Raw genomic sequence first — 20166 nt, 5'->3', positions numbered from 1 at the left:
TTGTGAAGCTAGATAACGTTGAGGCTGATGAAAACGTTGGCTCGCTTACCCAAGTCCGCCGTAAGCACGATTCCCAATCGAAACTGGACTAGTCATGAAACCGACAGCCGTATAATCCTTCGGTCAAGTCACGGATAGAATTCAGCCCGGCCTTCGTTGCTCTTCGACCCGTTCATGTGTGATGGCGGCTTTTCTCAAGCCACATGGACAAATATGTCCCGGATCGACGAAACTAGGCAGGCCTTAGCCGGAGCAACATAAAGCGCGACCCCGCAAATGCTTTTAGATAAAAGGATACGAAGTTCTACACGAAATGCATTCAATTCAATACTTTCAGCAGACAACCCCTTCATTTTGTATACACCATGGCCTCGACAATCGTGCTCATCACGGGTGCAAACCGTGGCTTGGGTTTGGGCCTCCTCCAACGTTACCTTGTTTTACCGAACCACATTGTGATTGCGGCAAATCGTACCCTTTCGAATCCCAAAACTCTTGAAAGTTACCCAAAGGGCGAAGGAAGTCGGCTGGTTGTTGTCAAGATTGATGCGACCGTGGAGAAAGACGCCCATGACGCCGTGGCAGAGCTACAGAAAGATCATGGCATTGACCATCTCGACATTGTCATCGCTAACGCCGGCGTATCTTCTGTCTGGCCAAGCGTCGCAGACCTCAAGATCTCAGATTTACAGGCCCATATGGAACCGAACGTCTATGGTGTCGTGTCACTTTTCCAGGCGACACGCTCGCTACTCAAGAAGTCATCAAGGGAGCCAATTTTCACGCTCATGGGATCCACTGCCGGCTGCTTGGAGTGAGTCTTGAAGTATTCTTTTAAATCATGGTCTTGGAAACTAATGCAGACGACAGAAATCAGCCGCCCATTACCAATGGTGCTTACGGGCCGTCAAAGGCAGCGGCAAATTGGTTCGGGATCAGGATCAATGCCGAGGAGGACTGGCTGAACGCCTTCGTCCTTGCTCCTGGATGGGTGCAGACTGATTTGGGCAACGCCGGCGCGCGTTACTTTGGGCTGAAGGAGGCCTCTATCGGAGTCGACGAGTCCTGCGACGGCATGATGGAGGTTCTAGCGAAGACCACAAAGGAGAAGCATGGAGGCAAAATGGTGCTTTACAACGGAGAGACTTCTGGCTACTAAATATGTTCGAAAAGAATTTTTCGATAATAGAACTCGACATACAGTTTTGAAAGACATGTTCGTGGTTATGTGAGACTTTGTCGAGGTGTCCATAGCCGGCCGATCGTCGAAGTACGAATCGACGCGGGTTAAAGGGGATAGCTTCGAGTGCCGACGCAAACCAGCCCCAAACTCGGATGGCTGTCTTCCGCACAACGAAGTCGGATAAAGACCACAAGTTGCACCGACGGCCGGACTTGAGTGAAAACATCTCCCGGTATGCGGTTCGGACACGGACAGTTTTGCGGGAAATGTGCGGGTCCGGCGCGGGGCTCTAGCGGAAGACTTGCGGAAGCCATGCAGACCCCAGCAAGAAAATTTTCAGAAATCCCCGACAAGTCTGGCAAGGATCTGAGGTGTTTTTTGACTCTTCCGCGACTCGCTAATTGGCTCAACCGCAACTAGCGACTCTGCAATCAAACGCAACCCCAATCTCCACGCGCAAAATTCTCCAGCACACTAACCGGTCTTCCGCCCACCACCCACACCGCCGCTTCACAAGCCACTCATCCGCCGCCCTCTTCAACAATCAATGGTTTCGTGGTGTAGTTGGTTATCACGTCAGTCTAACACACTGAAGGTCTCCGGTTCAAGTCCGGGCGAAATCATCCTTTGGGCGAATGGTTTAGTGGTATAATACTCGCTTAGCATGTGAGTGGTCCAGGGTTCGATTCCCTGTTCGTCCAGCTTTTTGCCTGTAGAGACCCCGTAATGATATTCTCTGGTCGTTGCGTTGTTTTTGACGTATGGTCATGGCTGTTGAAGGCCATATGAGATGGTGTGATGGGATGCTTGGTTGTGCTAAGGGTTGGCACTGCTTGTAATGAAGCACCTAGAGCGGACCTCTACCGTAGAGAGGAAGTGCGAGGGCTGCTTGCGGATTTTTTATGTGTTTTGGTATTGTTATGCTACACGCTGTGGAATTGAAAAGCGAAATAACAAGCCGAATGATGTTAAGAATGTCGAGAGCCTGACGTCGATGGCCCAGCTGCTACAACTGAAGACTGACTTGCTCCCTCGGCCTAGCTTTCGTCTTGCTGTTGTATTCTATGTTCTCCGGGTATTGACATTTGTGTGTTGATTATGCATGCATATACCTGCGACTCTTGAACTGGCGAGAGTGACATCTGCTTTCAGTGGCTAAGCACTCATGAAATTCTACTTCATCATACTATTTGCGGGCATTTCTGGTGCTGAAGACGTCCCAAGGCATTCTCGTTGCAGATCTGCCAATTTTTGTGGCTGCCATCGATATGTCTCAGCCACGAGGCAGAAATCTGGGCTTACGTGCGTGGCAAGAACACGACCAAGGGTGTACTGTCTTTCACAAAGTGTTTACTGTGGTACGCTTGTAATGACTGAGTACTTTACTTGTCCAACGTAGAGGTGTCCACACGTCATCACATCTCTCTCAGTGGCACTCACGATGGTGTCACCGTGTCATTGGTGTGCATCAACGTATTAAATAGAAGTCGCGACTCGCAATGTCCGGGTTTGAACTCAGTTCTTTCAGCATTAGAGCTAAAAGTCGTCTTCGTATCAATATCTCCAACGTCATTATGTGTCTCCCGTTGCGCTCGAAAAAGCATCGTATCGAAAATTCCTCCGAGAAGCCCAACTCTGAGACTCGTCCTGCAAAGGTTCAGTACTGGGGCTCGATGCCAGGCCATAGTCATCTTGGAGGCGGAGCCCACCAGGCACAATTCTGCAATTCCATGGAAAGGAAAGGCCGCCCGGCCCCGAGTGCTTACGGAGGACCTGTGGGGTTCTAGGACGCGGTCTGAGTTCAAAGAGGACGATCATGGGTCGCCTGCAGGAGGTTTCCGATGAGAATAATGACAGGGTACGTCGCTGAGCTTGTTTCAATGTCTCAAATGCTGTCCTTCTCTTTCCCTGGGCAAAATGTGTCTTTCATTGCGCTCTAAGAAGCGCCACCCCAGAAACTCTTGCAGCAAGCCTCGTCCTTCCAAAACGCCGTAATGGGGCAACCTACCCATGGCCGGCTACTGTTATCCTTCCAGCAGCGGGCAGAAGACAGAGTACTCTGACTTTGACGCTCGTATCGGCAACTATGGATGTTCAAGTCAAAGTATGTAGGATTGGTGTGATTATCTCGGAGACAAGGGTTAATATCAAGGTCATGGATTTGGAGGATCAACGGGAACTGGAGGAGATGGCGGTGGTGGTGACAGAGGGGATGGAAGTGGTGATGGAAGTGGTGATGGAGGCGGTGTATGATGGATATTTGGGAACATGGTGTTGCTTAGATGCGAGACGCAACACCGATGCGCGTGTTTTGGATAATGGCCATAAAAATAAGCAACGTGCAATATTTCTTTTCTTAATAAAATGCGTTTGTCATTTTGCTCCGAAAAACCGACATCAACAAGTTTTGTGGAGAAATGTCGTCTAATTGTAACTCAACACTGGGGCACGATGCCCGATTGTAATCATCTCTACGACGGCCGACACCGCGATGAGTACAGCAGTTGCCTTTGACGCGCAAGTCAAGGCAATGGTGGGGGGTCAACATGCCGGCGCTGTTTCGGCCGTGGCTGTACGAACTACGGACATCGCTATAAATCGTGCGAATACACAAAGTTTGGTAGACTTCAAAGCGTCTGGTAAGACTATGATGGAAAATAAGTCTTGTATTTTCGTCGAGGAAATTTGCATGAGGCCCAGGGTCCACAGGCGGGAGGCACGTAGATAGCCTACCCGGAGGGAAGAGAGGGTCTGTTATTCTGTGCCTTACTCACTCCTTCGTCTGATGTTTCCCATCCATGGAATTTGAGTTTTCCTTCACCGAGATCAGAAAAGGCACTCATCGTCCTCGTCCCCCGCATCGGCCAACTGGACCCCAAACATTACCCTCCGCCGCTCAATCAAAACATCTTTTTACCTAAAGCATTGCGGACAGTATGTCCGATACGGAGTCATAGCTCTTCAGCAACCTTAGAAAGAATCCATTACTGCATCTTCATAGTCAACATGTGCCTGCCATTACGCTTCAAGAAGCGTTTCTCCAGGAGATCTGGCGCCAGTTCGCCTCCCTCAGCGACACCATATTGGGGCTCTCTACCGAGGCCCGGCTATTACTACCCCTCGAGCGACGGCCAGGGAACAGCGTACTATGACCCCAGTGCCCAGCCTGGCGAGAGCAGAGAGGATGTTCGCGGTGCAGGCTACTACGGTGGCCATGGTTTTGGAGGAGGTGGAGGAACCACGGCCGGGAATGGGAAAAACGTCGGTGGGTACGGAGGGAGTGGCAGACTTAGACTTTCAGGGCGACAGGAAAGATATAAATAAGAAGATGTGGTAGCATGGCTCGATGGATGGTAACATCGGGGGTCTGCTGAGGACAACCTATAACGATGGAACAAACGGCACAGGATAGCAGCTGCGTATGACAAGGAGAGGCGGAAGGGCCTTGGTGCAGGTACCTAATGAATAAGAAATCATTCATTCATGAATAGTATGGAAAATATTTAAATCAGCCCCCTGATGACAACATTATCAATGAAAATGATAATGTAGGAAAAGCGAAAGGTACGGCCATAGGGTGGTATATTAACAGCCCAAAAACGTGCAGACGGGGTCTGGTACGATGAACCACGGGCAAAAAGACTCATTCATCTACCGAGAGCTTGCAGTCTATGAAGAGTAAATGAAACATCTCTTGCATATAATTGGACGCCTTCGTTCGCAAAGTGTCAATCACCCAGAGCGCAGGTCCCAAACGGCCACCCACTGTGACAGTCACACCGAACATGCATGGTGACAGCCTTCTTGGCACGTCAGAGCTGCATGTACGCCACATTTCCGGATGTTCTTGCATATTACCCTGGCTTACGCTGCTGGATTTTCCTCTTTTAGTACCATGTAGCACCCTGCTTTCTACATTTGATAAGCAACCCCCCCCCCCCCCGGAAGAAGACGTTTGTAATGTCCTCTCCGTTTGCTGCAATGCCGGTATTCTCTCCGATGCATGTGTCTCGTGTACCGCAGCTTGTTGAGACCATGGTCGCCCTGACCTAGACTTATGTTCAGGTACGTGCTGATCCATTTGATCAAGTATATTCATTCCATCAGCCCTGACAAAGTGGAACTGCAGCTTTTAGAGTGAGGCGATGACAGTTTGCTGGCTCCTCTAGTGTCTGACGTTATGCTAAGGGTTAGAAGACGCGACTTTTCATTCTTCAAGAGCGATGTAGATGCCGGTGCAGGTACCGCCCAAGTGCTTAAGGTACCTACGCAACTGAGCAAGTGCCGGACAGGGGTCGCAGGCTGTGCGTGGCTTGATCGAGAGAATGATTTGTTGGAATCGCTGCCTTGCTCACGGGAATTGGACGGACATCCAACGATACCGGAAGCACAGCCTCAAATGATAACATCTTATCAGATTTGATCTTATCTGCAGCTGCCCCTGTATTGTCAGTTCTATGACTCCATTTTCGCCAGGTCCATTGGGTGCAATGCCCTGTCGAGAGTGGATATCCCGAGGCAGGCTGAGCGGCGAAGCTCGCTGTACCGGTGTATGAGGACTGACAAGCAGACCACTTCTGCCAGGCATCAGTTGCCTTTTCTCTTTCGCCTTGATGGGCAGATTTTTGATAATGGTATATAGGTTACAGAAAGCAGTTTTCGAATAGAAAGGAGGATGTTCTACAAGGCAGTTGTGTGAGAAAGATCTTGCTCCAATATGCCCGCCATGGATGTTAGAAAGTCTGGCAAGTACAGCCCACCGAATCTTTCCCAATCGAGGGTCGAAGAACTCCGACTTGACAACCATGTTGTTGAAGAAACGCTCTCTGAGGACTTGCCATCTAGCCTCAGCGAGAAGAACCCACCAGAGAACGAAAGCACAGGCAACTCAAAAGGCTACGATTCACGATACTTGGGCAGCGTCAATGGGAGCTCGTCAGAGCACGGCGCCCCGGAAGCATCGGAACTGCCTCCTAATGGCAGTCCTCATACGGGTATCCCCAGCCTGCATGAGAGAGCCCGGCAATCAGTCCTCTCACCCTGGCTTTCCGACATCTACCGTCTCCTGGTCTCCATCCTTCTCCTCGCCGCTATTTACGCAGTCCTCCTTTCACAAAATCATAAGCTTCAACGAGATTGGAACATCCACATTACCCTCAACTCCATCGCCAACATTCTCTCGACATTCTTGCGAGCGTCAATCGCCACCGTCGCCGCGGAGATCATCTGCCAGACGCGCTGGACGTGGTTCTGGTCTGTCAGGTCATCAGATCCACATCGCCGCATGTTGGATCTGCAGCACTTCACCAACGGCAGCAGAGATGCGTTTGCGGCCTTGCAGCTCGCGAAACTTGTCAAGTGGCGCAGCCCCTTGACGCTCATGGCGACCATTATCTTTGCAGCATCCTTCGCGATTGGCCCTTTTGTTCAGCAGGCCATCAAGACCGTCGAGCGTTCTGTGCCGGAGGCCGGGAAGCCTGCCAGTATTCCCATAGCACGAAACATCAGCGCCGAGCCTTACTTCCTTGGAGAGTCCTCCGTTGTGCTGAAGGCTAGTACCGTCAACGCCTTACAAGCTGCTCTGTTGAATCCCAGTGGTATCAAAATCGTGCCAAATTGTCCCACTGGTAACTGCACTTTTACTGGGTTGAACTCGGGCGTGGCAATTGCTTTAATTGGGGAGATCACACATGCCTCTGCTGGAATATGTGCGGAGTGCACCGACGTCAGCGCTTTAATTGCAGCAACATTCGATGAGTCGACTAAGAACCTGTCTTTGCCTAACGGCATGGAACTCTCTCTATCTCAAGGGTATGAAACGGAAATGATCTTCCGACCGGGCGACCTCTCGTGGGCCGCCGGCGTTATGTCGGAAAATGCGCGCTCCCTCGCCGGTCTGGCGCTGTCCAACACAACAGTCCTTGCCGTAGAGAAAGCGAGCAGCGATGGGCACAATAAGTCTACTGCCGACTCCTTGGCTTTGTCGTGCTCGTTCTACGCGTGCTTGCGCAGCTACTCCGGCATGGTTCAGGGGACGGAGTTGAGGGAGGAACTTCTGTCCCAGGTTCCCATGCGCAAACCTGTTTCCAATGATACTACAGGTTATTCCGCTCCTCTTTCGCCCTGTTTGGAAGATGATAGAAACTTCACCGCGGAAGCTATCGCGGAGGGCCGCGATCTGACCTCGTCATGGGCTCCCCAGAAATGCTTCTACGGCATCTCAACGGTCCTCGCGACCAGACTCGGACCATTCTTAGATGATACGTACAACGCGACATGCCTTTGGTGCGAAGACCAGCTCTGGCTTTCGGACATTTGGAGCATGGCCGACCGGTTCACGGAGCTTTCTACCGCCCTGACTAACCAGTTCCGACTAGGACTAGGCGATCCTGCCGGATCTCAGGCAAAAGTCGATGGCCAAGCCCTTCAGCATGTTGCATTTTTTGTCATTGACACGGACTGGCTCATTCTTCCTACTTTATTGTTGGCTCTAGAGGCAATACTACTAGGGTTGATTATTGCGAGAAGCTGGAAGCTAAGAAGCGGTGAGAGCGTATGGAAAAGCAGCGTGCTGCCGTTGATATACTACACTGATCGGTTCAGGGGAGACAAAAGTCATGAATTGAGTGAGCAGCAGGCATTGATGAGTACGAAAGAGATGGAAGATGGAGCCCGAAACACTCGCGTGAAGTTTTCTCGGGTTCGCGAGGAGGAAAGCAAGAGCTTTCGACGGATTATTAGATAACATTGCGATCGATCGATGGTCCGGGATGCTCCAGGAAGACGGAGTCTGCCCCGCAACTCCGGCTCCGAGCGGGCACGGGCCTGCCGCGGTCCGGCCTTCATCTACGGACTTTAAAAGACTCGTAGAGTTATCCTCCCAGAATTATCCCATTTGATTGAATAGTCTGAACTAAATAAATGCCATCTTTTGAATTGTGCCCATCCCACCAAAGGAGCGAATTACGCCCAGATTGCCGTACATGCTCTACCCCCCGACACCCCTGCACCGGCCCCATGCAGATCAGGGTCCAGAAACCCTCCTGCATCCACCACAGCCCACGCAACGCAACATGAGCATCATTCCCGGCACCACCAGCATCTCAGTTCACCAGCGACTGTCAAGCGCCGATGGTTTAGTGGTAAAATTCTCCGTTGCCATCCAGCAGCGTCGGGGAGCCGGGGGTTCGATTCCCCCTCGGCGCAATCTTTTGCTCCGGGCGTCAAATGGCCCGTAGCCATGTCTCCTTTTTGGTACGGGAGGATCTCGGGGGTTGAGTGAACAGTTGACGACATATGAATGAATGCTATATGTGACCCGCTTGGCTACTAAATAGAGACAGACAGAGAGAGACATGTATGGTACAAGATGTACAAAGGAACGAATGCAAGCATGAGGCTGGACGACAGACCTCACGACCTCCCAGATGGCGCACTCGAACTCGACCTCCGCCTCTGGGTCCCCGGCCTCGCGTCGCCGTTCACCCTCCCGTTCAGCTGCCCCTTCGCCATCGCCTGCGACGCCGCAATCACAACCGTCTGGTCCGACCACAGCCCGACGCCGGGGTGTATCACATTAATCGTGTCCTCGCTCTCCTCCATGACGACCTGCGGGAACAGCGTCGCGCACACGTCCCCGGGGCCGCCCGCCGCCAGCTTCGACCGCGCGCCGTACTCATCCCACATCCGCGGCCGCTGGCCCTCGTCAATCTCCTCGATATCCTCGTCCTCGAGATCCTCGCAGAGGACGAGCTGCTTGGAGCGCTGCAGCTCGGCCCACATCTTGACGCCGGCCTCGAAGAAGCGCGTGAGGCGCTGCTGGAGGGGCAGGTACTTTGTCGCGGGCACGAAGGCGCACAGCTCGCGGTAGACCTCGTCTTTCGCCTGGGCGGCGACGGCTTTCGCGGAGTCGTTGCGGTCGCAGGCGGCGAGGATCTGGCAGCGGAAGATGGTGGCGCGCTGGACGTCCTCGGAGAGGTACTCGAGCACGTCGGCGCCGGCGTGGTGGATGTCCTGCGGGAGGAAGAAGGGCTGGAAGATATGGGAGCGGAGGAACTTTGCGATGACGGCTTGGGCGACAAGGCAGCGCAGGTCCGGGGTCGAGCCGGACTTGGGAATGGGGACGCGTTTGAGGTAGTCGAGCTGGTGGGGGAGGGAGACGGTGTTCTGGTAAATGTTAGTCTTGTGAAGGTTAGAGTTGGCGGGGTAGAGGGGTGGGGGCTTACAAGTGAATTATCTGGTTCTTTGAAGAACTCGGTTACCAGGCCTCGGGATTCTTCGGCGAATGCGTCTATTTCACGGCGGCTGTGTGTCTATTAGCTCTTTGTCCATCGATCATCATCGCGGTTTGACTTACAATCTGGCAAGCTCCCGGTCCTCGTAGTCGTGCAAGAGGTTGACCCCAACGTCCTTGTGCAGTTGGCGGAGTTCGCCGTCTAAGACGGTGAGTTCAGCTTCCCGCTGTTGAAGATCTGCCGCCAGAAGCGTCTTTTCTCTCGCCATCCTCTCCTTCTCGTCCGTCAGGGACTCGATCTGAGACGACGACTTTTCCGACAGCTGCTGCAGCTCCGCGACCCTCTGCCTCGCGGCCTCGGCTTCTTCCTCCTTCTTTTGGAGATCTTGCTGCGCATCCGCGAGCTTCTGGCCGGTGGCGGTGTTCTCGGCCTTTGTCTGGTTGTGGACGCCGACCCTCTCCTCGAAGCCTTCGATGAGCACACGGCGGGCCTCCTTTTCGGTGTCGAGCTCAGCCTTGAGCTGGTTGACTTTGGTGTCTGTCTCCTCCTGGATGAGTCTGACCTTGGTCTCTGCCTCTTCCTGGATTAATCGGACCTTCTCGTCGGCCTCTTTCTTAGTGAGCTCCACCTCCTGATCCTTGGCAGCCAACGCGTCGTCCCTGTCCTTCTTGACGGCGTCGATCTCTTCGTTCTTCTCCTCGACTTCCATCCGTAACCTCCTTTCGCTCTCCATGAGCTTCTCGAGGTCGGGAAGGCCGCCGAGTTCCCTCTCCATGTTGTTTGCGGAAGAGACCATGTTGCGGATGGCTTCCAAGAGCTTCGAGCCCTTGAAGGCCCCTTTGCCATTGCCGTTGATCATGCCGTTGGTGGCGGGCTTTGTCTTGGATTCTGCTGCCATCTTTGCGAGGGGGTTGGGGAAAGGTGCGTGATCAGAACAGTCTTCCTTTGATCGCACAGAGTTCCAAGAGAGGACATTATATGCCCTGGCTTCACAGCGAGACCGAGCCCAACGCCGTTACCAAAGAATTCGTTTCATTGGCAGCCTCGAACGTATGTTGGCCCGGGTCACATCTCATGATTTGCCAATGTCGGAGGCCGACTGAGCGGATGGTGTGTTGTTCGCATGTGGTGGCGGCTCATTCGTCGAGCTCGCCTCGTTGGGTTTTCCGTCCAGTCGAGAACGGGTTCGGTTCGCCTCCTCGGGCATGGTCGCGCTACATCCGGGCTGCACGTCTGTCTGGTGCGGGGTGGCCGGGACCGTAGCCGCCGGCGAGGCTGCGGGGCGCGACCGAGAACGGTTGGAGAAGACGGCGCATCGGAAGATGTAAGAGTCGCTGGAAATAGCAGTTGTGGCAGGACGGGATATCTTATCGGGTAGCAATGGGCACACGACTGTCGACAGTCGCGTCAACCCAGTCCTCTTGTCAAGCGCCAAAAGGCGCGCGCGGGGGAGAGGAACGTTGGGCAGACGCGGACGTGTCAGATTTAGGCGATTGCCCAACCGTGCCCGAATGCCGATAACCGACTGCCCGCAAGTCTAGACGTAGCCATCAGGAAGCATCCGTCTCCTGTTCTCAAAGAGATACAAGAAGATCTCCTGTGGCTCCCCGCCCAACATTGGCAGTGGCATCGCGGCCTTTTCCGTAACCGCCCAACCATCGTTCTTGACCAGTTCCCACAGTCGATCTTCGTCAGCGTGGCGGACTTTCATCGCCACCAACACTCGAGTGACAACTGGTTTATCTTCGGCCATTGCGTTGTTTTGCTTGTGAATAGCTGACCAAGTATCAATCAGAGAAGGCAGCGCATCGGCGTTGTAGGTGCAGTCGCTCAAGACGATCAGATCCCAGTGCGTGTCTTCGACAAGTGGCCCGAACAAGCCGTCTCGGCCTTCATCCCAGTCAAGCTCTTCGAACTGCGGCTCAGTGTGATTGCTTCTCGACAGTTCAATGTTGGACAGAACTCGCTCCTCGGCTTCGGAGAGGTCCGTGATCACAAGTCGACCCTTTCTCGATATAGTCTCCCGGCCCAGCATACGAGCAAGTCCGAGACCAAAGATACCGACGCCACACCCAAGCTCGAGGATATTGACGGGTTTGTTGCCGAACAAGAGAGACTTGAGGGTTCTCATGCCCAAAGGATGGCCTGCAGCCGTGCCAGAGTCGCCGTTGCAGAGCAGCCATAGCCGCGAGACGACCATCATGCCAGCATCCCAGACGTGACGCGCGATGCTCTCGCCGATGTCCTCCTCGACCACGATGTACGGATGGTGCTCACTCCCGAGCCGCAGGCGACGGAAACAGGTCGTCGGCGCACCGGGGGAATCCCCATATGCTTTGTAGCCCTGGGTCGGAACGTCCACATTCGCCCAGAGAGGCACAATCTTCCCCTCCTCGCCGTTGAACCCAGCCATCGCGACATCCGCCGCCGTCTCCGCAGATAACCCGGATCCAGCTGCAATATAGACCCTCAAGGGAGTCTCGCCGGAAGGAAGGTTCCGCTCAGGCTTCAGGTGCTGAGCCGGGAAGTCTGCCTTCAGAACCCGCATGCCAGACGTCCACTGCAGCGTCTTCTCTCCCGCAAGCGTCATCGGGGCCGGCTTCTGCTTAGCACTGCGAGGGTTCTCCCAGCCGAGGGCGACCTTGATCTTGACTGGCTCATCGTGAGCGAGGAACGAGTCGCCCAGATCGGTGGTGACGGTGAGCACTAGGTTCAGAGACCAGGGGTTCTTCTTGCCCTCCTGAAAGGTGAGCTTCGGGGCTCGGAGGAGCCGTATGTAATGCATTGGGCTTGTTCAGTCAACTTTTCGTGTTCCCGCTCTGGGCGTGGTGCATGAAGTCTTGTTGACGATACAGTGAAAACACAGTGGAAAACTCGAGGCCGGCTTAGTCATGCACCCGGGACTGTCGAAGTCCCACAAAATCACCTTGAGGTGCTCATCTCAGCGGCCTTGCAATTCTCAACACCATCTTTCCTCCCTCGACAACTCCTTTACACGCCGTGAACGTATGCCGCAGCAGCGCAACGATGAGGCCAATCCAGTGATCCCTCAGGTCCACCACTGCCGGCCTGGAAGTACCTCAAACCGGAGGTCGCCGCGACCGGACGCAATGGAGAACAGCCCGCGCTACGGACGCCTCCGATAGCAGGAGGTCGGCGCCACTTCTACGCCGTGATAAGCATCACGGCGATAAAAACCACCGGCCAATCCACCTCACGATTTCCCCGCCCAAGGGGTTTTCAGGCCAAGACAAACTGCCTCAGGTTGACCTTTACAAACAGCACTAGGTGCCAACACATCTCGTCCACCCTAACTACCTAGCTTCAAACCAGCGAACACCAAGCACCATGGCCGACGAACCTCTCCCCCCACGCGACCCCAAGACCCTCCTCTCCGCCCTCCTAACCCTGACCGAAGCGCGCATCGTGCCCCTAACACAACGCGGCGTCTCGTCCGGCAGTAAGCTCTTCGGCGCCGCCATCCTCTCCTCGCAAACCCTCGAGCCCTACACCGTCGCGACCAACGACGAACGCACCTCCCCGCTGCTGCACGGCGAGATCAACTGCATCCAGCAGTTCTTCACAACCACCCACCCGGACCCGGCCACGCGTCCGTCGCCGCGGACCGACTGCCTCTTCTTCGCGACCCACGAGCCCTGCTCCCTCTGCCTCAGCGGCATCACCTGGTCCGGCTTTCGTGAGGTGTACTACCTCTTCACCTACGAGGACAGCCGCGACCTGTTCGCGATCCCGCACGACATCAACATCCTGCAGGAGGTGTTCCGCGTGCGCGCCGAGGGCGAGGGCGACGAGGCGCTCGCGCGGCGGGAGCTGTACAACCGCACCAACAAGTTCTTCACGGCGCGGAGCGTGGCGGACCTGGTGAGGGAGCTGCCCGACGAGGGGGAGCGGGCGCACTGGACGGGCGAGGTGGAGCGTGTCAAGGGGCTGTATAACGCGTTGAGTGACACGTACCAGGAGGGGAAGAAGGCCGGCGCGGAGAGCTCGAGCGTATGGAAGTGAGAAAGTGTGCGGCTGGCTTATTCGTCAATGGCTGCGTTGGCAGGCTTATTTTGGAGCGGCGAGGTCGGCGGAGGCTGGGAATCGGCGCCGGTGACGCGCCGGTGACTCCAGCGGTTTGATGGCCGGCGAGGCGGCTATTTTAGCCTGCGCTTTGCGTCTATGCTGGCGGAGGCTGGCGTCTGTAGTCGCGATCTAAAGATAATGCCAGCACGACATCTTTCTAGCTTGGTTCTGCGACACTATGCCGTTTCCCATGAACACCCCAAGATTCGCCTGTATAGCAATTCTCCGAGTGTCAAAAGTCTGATGTTGACCCTTTTCGGGTCGCCGAGCAGAGACCTGCCTCTGTCGTGGCCCGGAAGGAACACTGCTGCAGAGATCAACATCGCATATAGCCCCCGGTGGCGGGGATTCCGCACGCTCAGCCGGCCAAGAAGGCAGCGAGCGACGCGCAGAGTCCGAACCAGTAAGCACCTAGTTTACGTGTACTGAACCCCGAAGCTGGCATGCGGATGCGGCCGGTGAGCCAAACTCAACGCACTGTGCTGAAGAACCGGCGAGTTGTGAGGGCAGCGGATATGCATGGCGGGGTAAGCAAGGTCAGCACAGCGAACTGAATAGCGGGGTGTGGTTTGTATGTGTTTCTCTCGTCCATTCATCCCCGTCGTGAGCGAGGTACATGACGAGGTACTTTGCTCCTCCACGCCCCTCCCTTAACGAGGTGCATCCGCCAGCCGTTGATTGGCCCGAGTCGGGGGGATGGAGGGGGAAGAGCATCTTGGCCGTTTTCCCATGTGGGTTCTCTTGCGTGCAGAACAAGCGTCGCTCGGCGTGGAGCGCACGTTGTGCCCGCCGCGGTTGCGGTTACGGGGTGCGCCCGGGTCGATGGATTTGCCCGCCGCATCTGTACCATACCATACCAATTTCCCTTTTTAACGAGTGGCATCGTCGTGGTCGGATCGGTCGGGAATGGCGCCTCGTCCCGAAGCTGAGGCGCGTTGGTTTGGATGAGCCACCGTACGAAGCCACCTTTGCTGGGTATGACGAGCTGATGAACTGTTTCCTCAGCCCGCCCGTCAAGGAAATGTCACCACTGCTGCTGCAGTGCGAGTATCTCAAATGTAGCCTATCTGCAGACTGCGGCCTGGGTAGGTAATGAACTCCACGGGACACAGACGGACGAGGGGGGGCTCCGCCGTCGCACAGCACCTCATGCTCGAGGGCGGGCATATCCAGGGCAGAGGGCTTTTCTGGAGGAAGGTCTCCGGAGGCTGCCAATAGCATGCGCACCCGTAGTCGCTTCGTTTGTTGTCGTTGTTGGTCATCATCTTCCCCTCTCGGGTCTCGTCTCAGCAGCTAGCTACCCCTCTCTTCGTTGCATGCAGCAGCATCCGTGGCATCCCGGGCGGACAGGGAAGAAACGACGCAGCAGCCCACCGGCCGGCCAGACAAACAAACGCGGAGCGACAGGCGCGGGGACAGCGGCAAAAAGCCCTATCACGCGCTCCGTGAGTCCATTCCACAGACTGGTCACTCAGTCCACGGCGGACGGTCTTTTTCTGGATGTTTCGTATGACCATGGTGGTGAGGACAGGGACTTGGTTCGGGATCACTGCGGCGCGGCCACGGCGGCTGTCGAAAGAGGCATCGCAAGCAGGGAAGCGTTGGCAATGTGGCCTGGTGCTCGTGGTGGTGTGCGGGTGACGACGCTGGGTGGACGCTGAGGAAAGGTGACTTTCACAAGATTGGACTGACAACTGACAGTTCGCGGGGTGGTCGAGTTGAGTTGGACGTGAACCCCTCCCACTGGGAACGGGCCGACACAGCACCTGGCAGCACGGGAACCGTCGAATGCGTGGGCTGGGTTCAGGGTTGGAGTTGGTGAAGACGGCACAGCTACGGCTGGACAGGGCCCTGGGCGTGTGCATCTGAGAAACAGTCAAGTCACCTCAACCCGTCCGGGAATGCGCACGGGGGTTGCAGCGCAGTGGAAAATGACGCAAGGACAGACTGCCTGCGATGGGCTGGCACTGGCAGCACAGGACAGGGCCCAAAAATACCGTCGTGCGTTGGTGATGGTGCTGTGCTGTGCCGCTGCTGCATGCTGTTCTCTTCTGCCTGCCGTGGGTTACTACGTCCTGGTTCGTTTGCATGCTGCCTGGCTGCAGTCATTCCAACTCTTTTTCTGGAAGCCAGTAAACCTCTGCTTCCTAGATTGGCTTTGGGTATCAGCAGTGAGTAACACGGCAGCCGTGTTCCTGCGGTGCGAGGCGAGAGTGAGGTGAGAAGGCAGAAGAACCCCCGGCGGGTGGTCAGCTTACAGAGCCGAGCATGGTGGTGTTAGGGGCTGAGCTGCGAGACGACCCGATGGTGGTATTCCTGCCTCCAAGATGAGACTCCATTGTCTGTTTTGGGGGAGGGACATGGGGGTTGCCGTTGCATCTCCAGGTTGCGATGGCGGCTGGAGCCAGGCACCGAATTCTGTGTTGGTTGCTGAAGAAATGGAAAGGAAGGGATCCATGGCCATGATGTCAGCTGCTGTTTGACATGAACAGGAAACCAACCTGGCTGGAGGGGTTCTGAGTCCCGACGACGAACGAGAGGTTGGTTCCCTGTTTCCCCTCTTTCACCCCTCACTGGGTTCCGATCCATACCCACACCTTCTGCTTGAATCACCAACGCGTGCAGGAGGTCCTGTAGTCAAACGTATTTCCAGATTAGGAGTTCACTGCGATTTTTACCTGGCCAAAGGGCACAGCAAGGCTTTGCTGCCGAGACGGGAGAGATCTTGACGGGCTCGGGTTTGACCTGCATTCCCGCGAAAAGTGCAAAAGTCAGCCCCCCCATGTTTGTTCACTGCGATCTTCGTTTACACATAGAACATAGCGGTAGCCCATCGAGACCACAGACAGCCAGCCGGCCTTGTATTGCCCTGCACTGCTGTAAATTCGAATCACCAACCAGTGGCTTATGGTTTCCTACAGATCGCAACAGTCGTCACGATGGGAACCTCCACGCGTAAATGTCCTGCCTCCGAAGGCCAATGGCGAGGTGCAAAAGAAGCTTGTGACACAGTTGTCAATTGCCACTTTTGGACTTCACTGCGATTTCAGCCCATCCCGAATGCATACCAAGCCTTTGCATCCGAGGTGGAAAGGAAAGATCTGGTTGGCCTCATGCGTTCAACCTGCATTCCCACCCAACAAGGAAAAAGTTGCACTTTCATCTCTTCACTGCAAACTTAACCCACGCCGAGGGAGTTGTGGGCTTTGGTTCTCGAGTTGAGAGCCGTTGGGGATCCCGAGTTCTCCATTCGGAAATCACTGCAATTTTAACCTATCCCAAGGGCAGAGCTTGTTCATGTCACCGAGACGGAAGAAATTGTCTGTGAGAAGTCGAATGATAAGTCACTTGAGTGCATGCGATTTCATCCAACCGAGATGTTCTGCCAACTTCATCATAGGGAGAAATGCCGCGGGCACTCTGACTGCTCAGATGACTCTTTCGCCGTTGAAGGGAGTTGTCAAACATTCAAGGGACCTGAACCAACACATCAGCCCCCATCGCCAGCGGGAGGAGCGGCATCCTTCAAAATCCAAACCGATCGTCGTCCAAGACACGGCATCTCACCTCAAAGACAGGCCGTCACGCACCCAACATCCCACAGCCTCTGCCTCGTAAGGCTGCCACAGCCCCCGTTCCCTCGTCCGGTGCTCCGTCCAATCTGGCCCCCAATCGCAGCCCGTCACATCGCAACACAAGATGCTCACAACTCTCACAACGCCCCTCCATCACGGAAACCCAATCACCACATTGCAAGCCACGGTAGCACCAACCGCAGCCTGCTGCTGCTGCTCGGAAGTACCTTGCACTTTCAGGCCTTAGGTTCGCATTTAGGAATCCCGTGCTGAGACATGCGGGCTTACCTGCGGCAACTGTAGCCTACCTTGCCTGCCACTCAACCCCAAAGACACAGAGCCAGAAGAAAACGTGGGTGAGCCCCCCGGACTGCCGCTGCAGGTCATGGCGGCCGTTGATTGGCGACCTTAGCGCTGACCCAAGGACGCCATGCCCGTGCATCACCACCAACACCACTCACCCTTACGACTGACTCCCTCGGAATACCATCTCCAACCAGGTCCGGCCCTCGAGTGCCAGTCAGACAAACCACACCCCTTTCCCCAGCCTTGCGATATTTTTCTTCTTCCTCGTCGCGATGCAGCCACACTCAACTCGCCCAGAAGCCAAACGGCGCACCCAAATTCAATCTACCCGCTCATCCGCCCGCAGCGCCGCCTCCATCCCAGGCTCGTCACACCGAAGCCCCCGGTCAGGACCTGGACGAGTGCTCCCACACCAAGACACCAACCAACTTCTGTCCTTCCGTCTTCTAATTGAGCAATGGTTTTCCATCACAAGGCTACCTTCCTCTGTTTAGCAGCACGTTTGTCAAACGCAGCCAACCACCCGTCTTGCGCGACAAACAGATTCACGCACTATTGCTTGTGACCACCACCAGCCAGCCTCCTCTCCGTTGCCGCCGCCGCCAGAATTAACCACAACCACCACCATCACCATCACCAACATGTGCCCCTTTTTCGTCACATCACAAGAAGACACACCGGAAAGTCCACCCGCGTAAAAAAAAAAAAAAAAGAAGCCACACCTAACCACTCGCGGTAGCACAACCGTCCGCCGCCGTTTCGTCTCGGAAGCCATCATCCACCCCAATTCACACATCCCCAAAAGGAAACAGGGACGCACGCTTCCATCAGCCGAGCCTCAACAAAGATGAGATCTGAGAATTACCCTCTCTCCCTCCCTTTCCGTCCGTCCATCCATCCATTCCCAGCCTCGTCTCATCACACAGGTACGACCAAAGTCCCCTGACAAGGCACCCACGTTCTACGGCTACGCATCGACGACCACTGACTGCTGCATATGCCACCCGCCGGCCCCCTTCAAACCCTGCCATCCCAAAACGCAAAACCAACGCACGCACGCACACTTGCCAACGGCCGTGGGCGAACGGGCAGAGAGCAAACAAACTTTCTTCCATCTGAACCACTGCAACCCAAAGAAACATGCAACCCAAAAGTAAACCGCTTGCTCACGTCCTGCCACCTGCTTGCTGCAAGCACACAGTCCCCCTAATTCCCCCCCTCCCTGTCCAAAAGAAGACCCTGGACACACACACGATTTCACCTCACTCAAAAAAAACGAAGAAAAGCCGTTTCTCCCAAGCCCGTGCATGCAAGGGAGAAGAAATCATGGCATCACCCGGCAAGCTCAGACGCGCCGGCAAGAATGCGGCTGATGTCTACCTGACCTGCCTCACCTCAGCCCGGGCGCCGGTCGAGTCAGGACCAAGACAAGACACCAGAACGACACCCCCCAAAACATAATCTCAAACTGGCTATTCTTCTTCCTCTCCAGTGAATCATGTCTCGCAGCCTGAAAGATGCCCACTGCCCAAAGAAGCCCGCCCCCATCCGAGGGAGTGAGAGCAGCCTCGTTGGGGTTCAAGATCAGGACTTGACTAAAAATGTCTCTGACTATCATGTAAGAGAAGGAAAAGGTTTCAAGTTGGCCCGGCCACGAACAGCCCATGTGAAATGTGTCAAAAAAGCGATGGAAAAGCAGAAGGAGACAATTTGTGCTTCATTAGTAGTCTATCTGAACTGTTTGACTGAAACATCCGACCAGTCAGTCGCGAGAGGCTCCCGTCGCAAAACATTCGTCCTCCTCCCTCCTCACGCTTCTCCTTGCGACGCGCAAACCGCCGTCGCCGCCTATCCCGCGCCCGACTATCCGCATCTTCCGCCATTGCCTTTGCAGTCGCGAACGGCGACGCTCGGAAATACACATTTACAAATCCATCCTCGTGATGTCCCGCCGCGCCGAGGGTTCGCATGAAATCCGCTCCCAAGGGTCCCCTGAACCCGACCCCCTCGCCTAAAGCTGCGTATGACCTCATTCTGGCATATCCAACGCCGGGCCCCCCGCGCGAACGCGAACGCCGCACGGCCGCTCCCCGGTAGGCCCCGCTGTCCGCGATCCGTCCACGGGTTCGTGAGGTGCTCGCTTCGCCAAAAAGCCCACGTGGATCGTGACTGATGATGACGTTTTCCCCGACCGGGGTCAACGGTCAATGCTTCACATTAGCGAGACGAGGGTCATGATGGCCTCATGCGAGGACCGCACATTTCTTCACATGGGGCACAATGGTATGATGAAACATTTTGAATGATACTGTGTCAGGTTTCTCAACTATCTCGCGGCTCCTCTCCCACCCAACGAGCCAAAGTAGCAAAAGGAAGGGGTATCTTATGCCAGCACTCTCCTCCGGTCTTCCTGCTCAAAATAAGAAAAGAAAATTGTCGACTCTTGCCAATGAATGGAGTCGCAAAAACTCGGGTAGTAAAGCGATGCGCCTCCAGCGCGGCCTGCTGCTGCTTCTGCTCTGCTAACAATAAAACAAATAATTCTCAGAATCCTCGCGTGTCCCTGTCCGTCTAATAAAAAACAAATCGTGCTTTCGACCCCCCGGTAAATATTACATGTTGCTGTTCGTGTGCCTGATAAACAACGCAGCAAATAACAAAAAGTACTTCTCAAACTTTGAGCGCAGCGCTATCCCATGACTGGACCGTGGTCGCAGTCGCCCGTAAAATAAAATTCTCATGGTCGCAATCGAAAGCATGCTTTTGATGTTCCATCCCAAAC

General features: G+C 55.0%; 5 protein-coding genes and 3 non-coding genes across 8 annotated transcripts; 6 read left to right on the top strand and 2 right to left on the bottom strand.

The window, feature by feature from the left end:
* Nucleotides 1-365: 365 nt before the first annotated feature.
* COL26b_005353 (uncharacterized protein) lies at nt 366-1159 on the top strand (the record flags this gene model as incomplete). Its single annotated transcript, XM_053178202.1, has 2 exons — nt 366-814; nt 871-1159. The coding sequence occupies 2 exons, from the start codon at nt 366-368 to the stop codon at nt 1157-1159; spliced, it is 738 nt and encodes a 245-aa protein (XP_053037793.1).
* A 573-nt stretch (nt 1160-1732) lies between these two features.
* Nucleotides 1733-1806, top strand: COL26b_005352. Its single transcript has one exon. It is a non-coding gene; the product is annotated as a tRNA-Val (tRNA).
* A 6-nt stretch (nt 1807-1812) lies between these two features.
* COL26b_005351 lies at nt 1813-1884 on the top strand. The gene has a single exon. It is a non-coding gene; the product is annotated as a tRNA-Ala (tRNA).
* Nucleotides 1885-5900: 4016 nt separating this feature from the next.
* COL26b_005350 (uncharacterized protein) lies at nt 5901-7692 on the top strand (the record flags this gene model as incomplete). Its single annotated transcript, XM_053178201.1, has 2 exons — nt 5901-7616; nt 7678-7692. The coding sequence occupies 2 exons, from the start codon at nt 5901-5903 to the stop codon at nt 7690-7692; spliced, it is 1731 nt and encodes a 576-aa protein (XP_053037792.1).
* A 616-nt stretch (nt 7693-8308) lies between these two features.
* Nucleotides 8309-8389, top strand: COL26b_005349. The gene has a single exon. It is a non-coding gene; the product is annotated as a tRNA-Gly (tRNA).
* Nucleotides 8390-8596: 207 nt separating this feature from the next.
* On the bottom strand, nt 8597-10315 carry COL26b_005348 (uncharacterized protein; the record flags this gene model as incomplete). The annotated part of the gene is made up of 3 exons (XM_053178200.1): nt 8597-9349; nt 9409-9487; nt 9540-10315. 3 exons carry the CDS (start codon nt 10313-10315, stop codon nt 8597-8599), a joined length of 1608 nt encoding a protein of 535 aa, XP_053037791.1.
* A 639-nt stretch (nt 10316-10954) lies between these two features.
* On the bottom strand, nt 10955-12202 carry COL26b_005347 (uncharacterized protein; the record flags this gene model as incomplete). Its single annotated transcript, XM_053178199.1, has 1 exon — nt 10955-12202. The coding sequence occupies one exon, from the start codon at nt 12200-12202 to the stop codon at nt 10955-10957; it is 1248 nt and encodes a 415-aa protein (XP_053037790.1).
* Nucleotides 12203-12765: 563 nt separating this feature from the next.
* COL26b_005346 (uncharacterized protein) lies at nt 12766-13440 on the top strand (the record flags this gene model as incomplete). The annotated part of the gene is made up of 1 exon (XM_053178198.1): nt 12766-13440. One exon carries the CDS (start codon nt 12766-12768, stop codon nt 13438-13440), a length of 675 nt encoding a protein of 224 aa, XP_053037789.1.
* Nucleotides 13441-20166: the final 6726 nt, after the last annotated feature.

The sequence above is a fragment of the Colletotrichum chrysophilum genome (assembly GCF_026319265.1).
Source record: "Colletotrichum chrysophilum strain AFK26 chromosome Unknown scaffold_36, whole genome shotgun sequence".
Lineage (NCBI taxonomy): Eukaryota > Fungi > Ascomycota > Sordariomycetes > Glomerellales > Glomerellaceae > Colletotrichum > Colletotrichum chrysophilum.
Note: the sequence above shows the minus strand (reverse complement) of the source record. Positions and strands in the feature narration are given on the sequence as shown.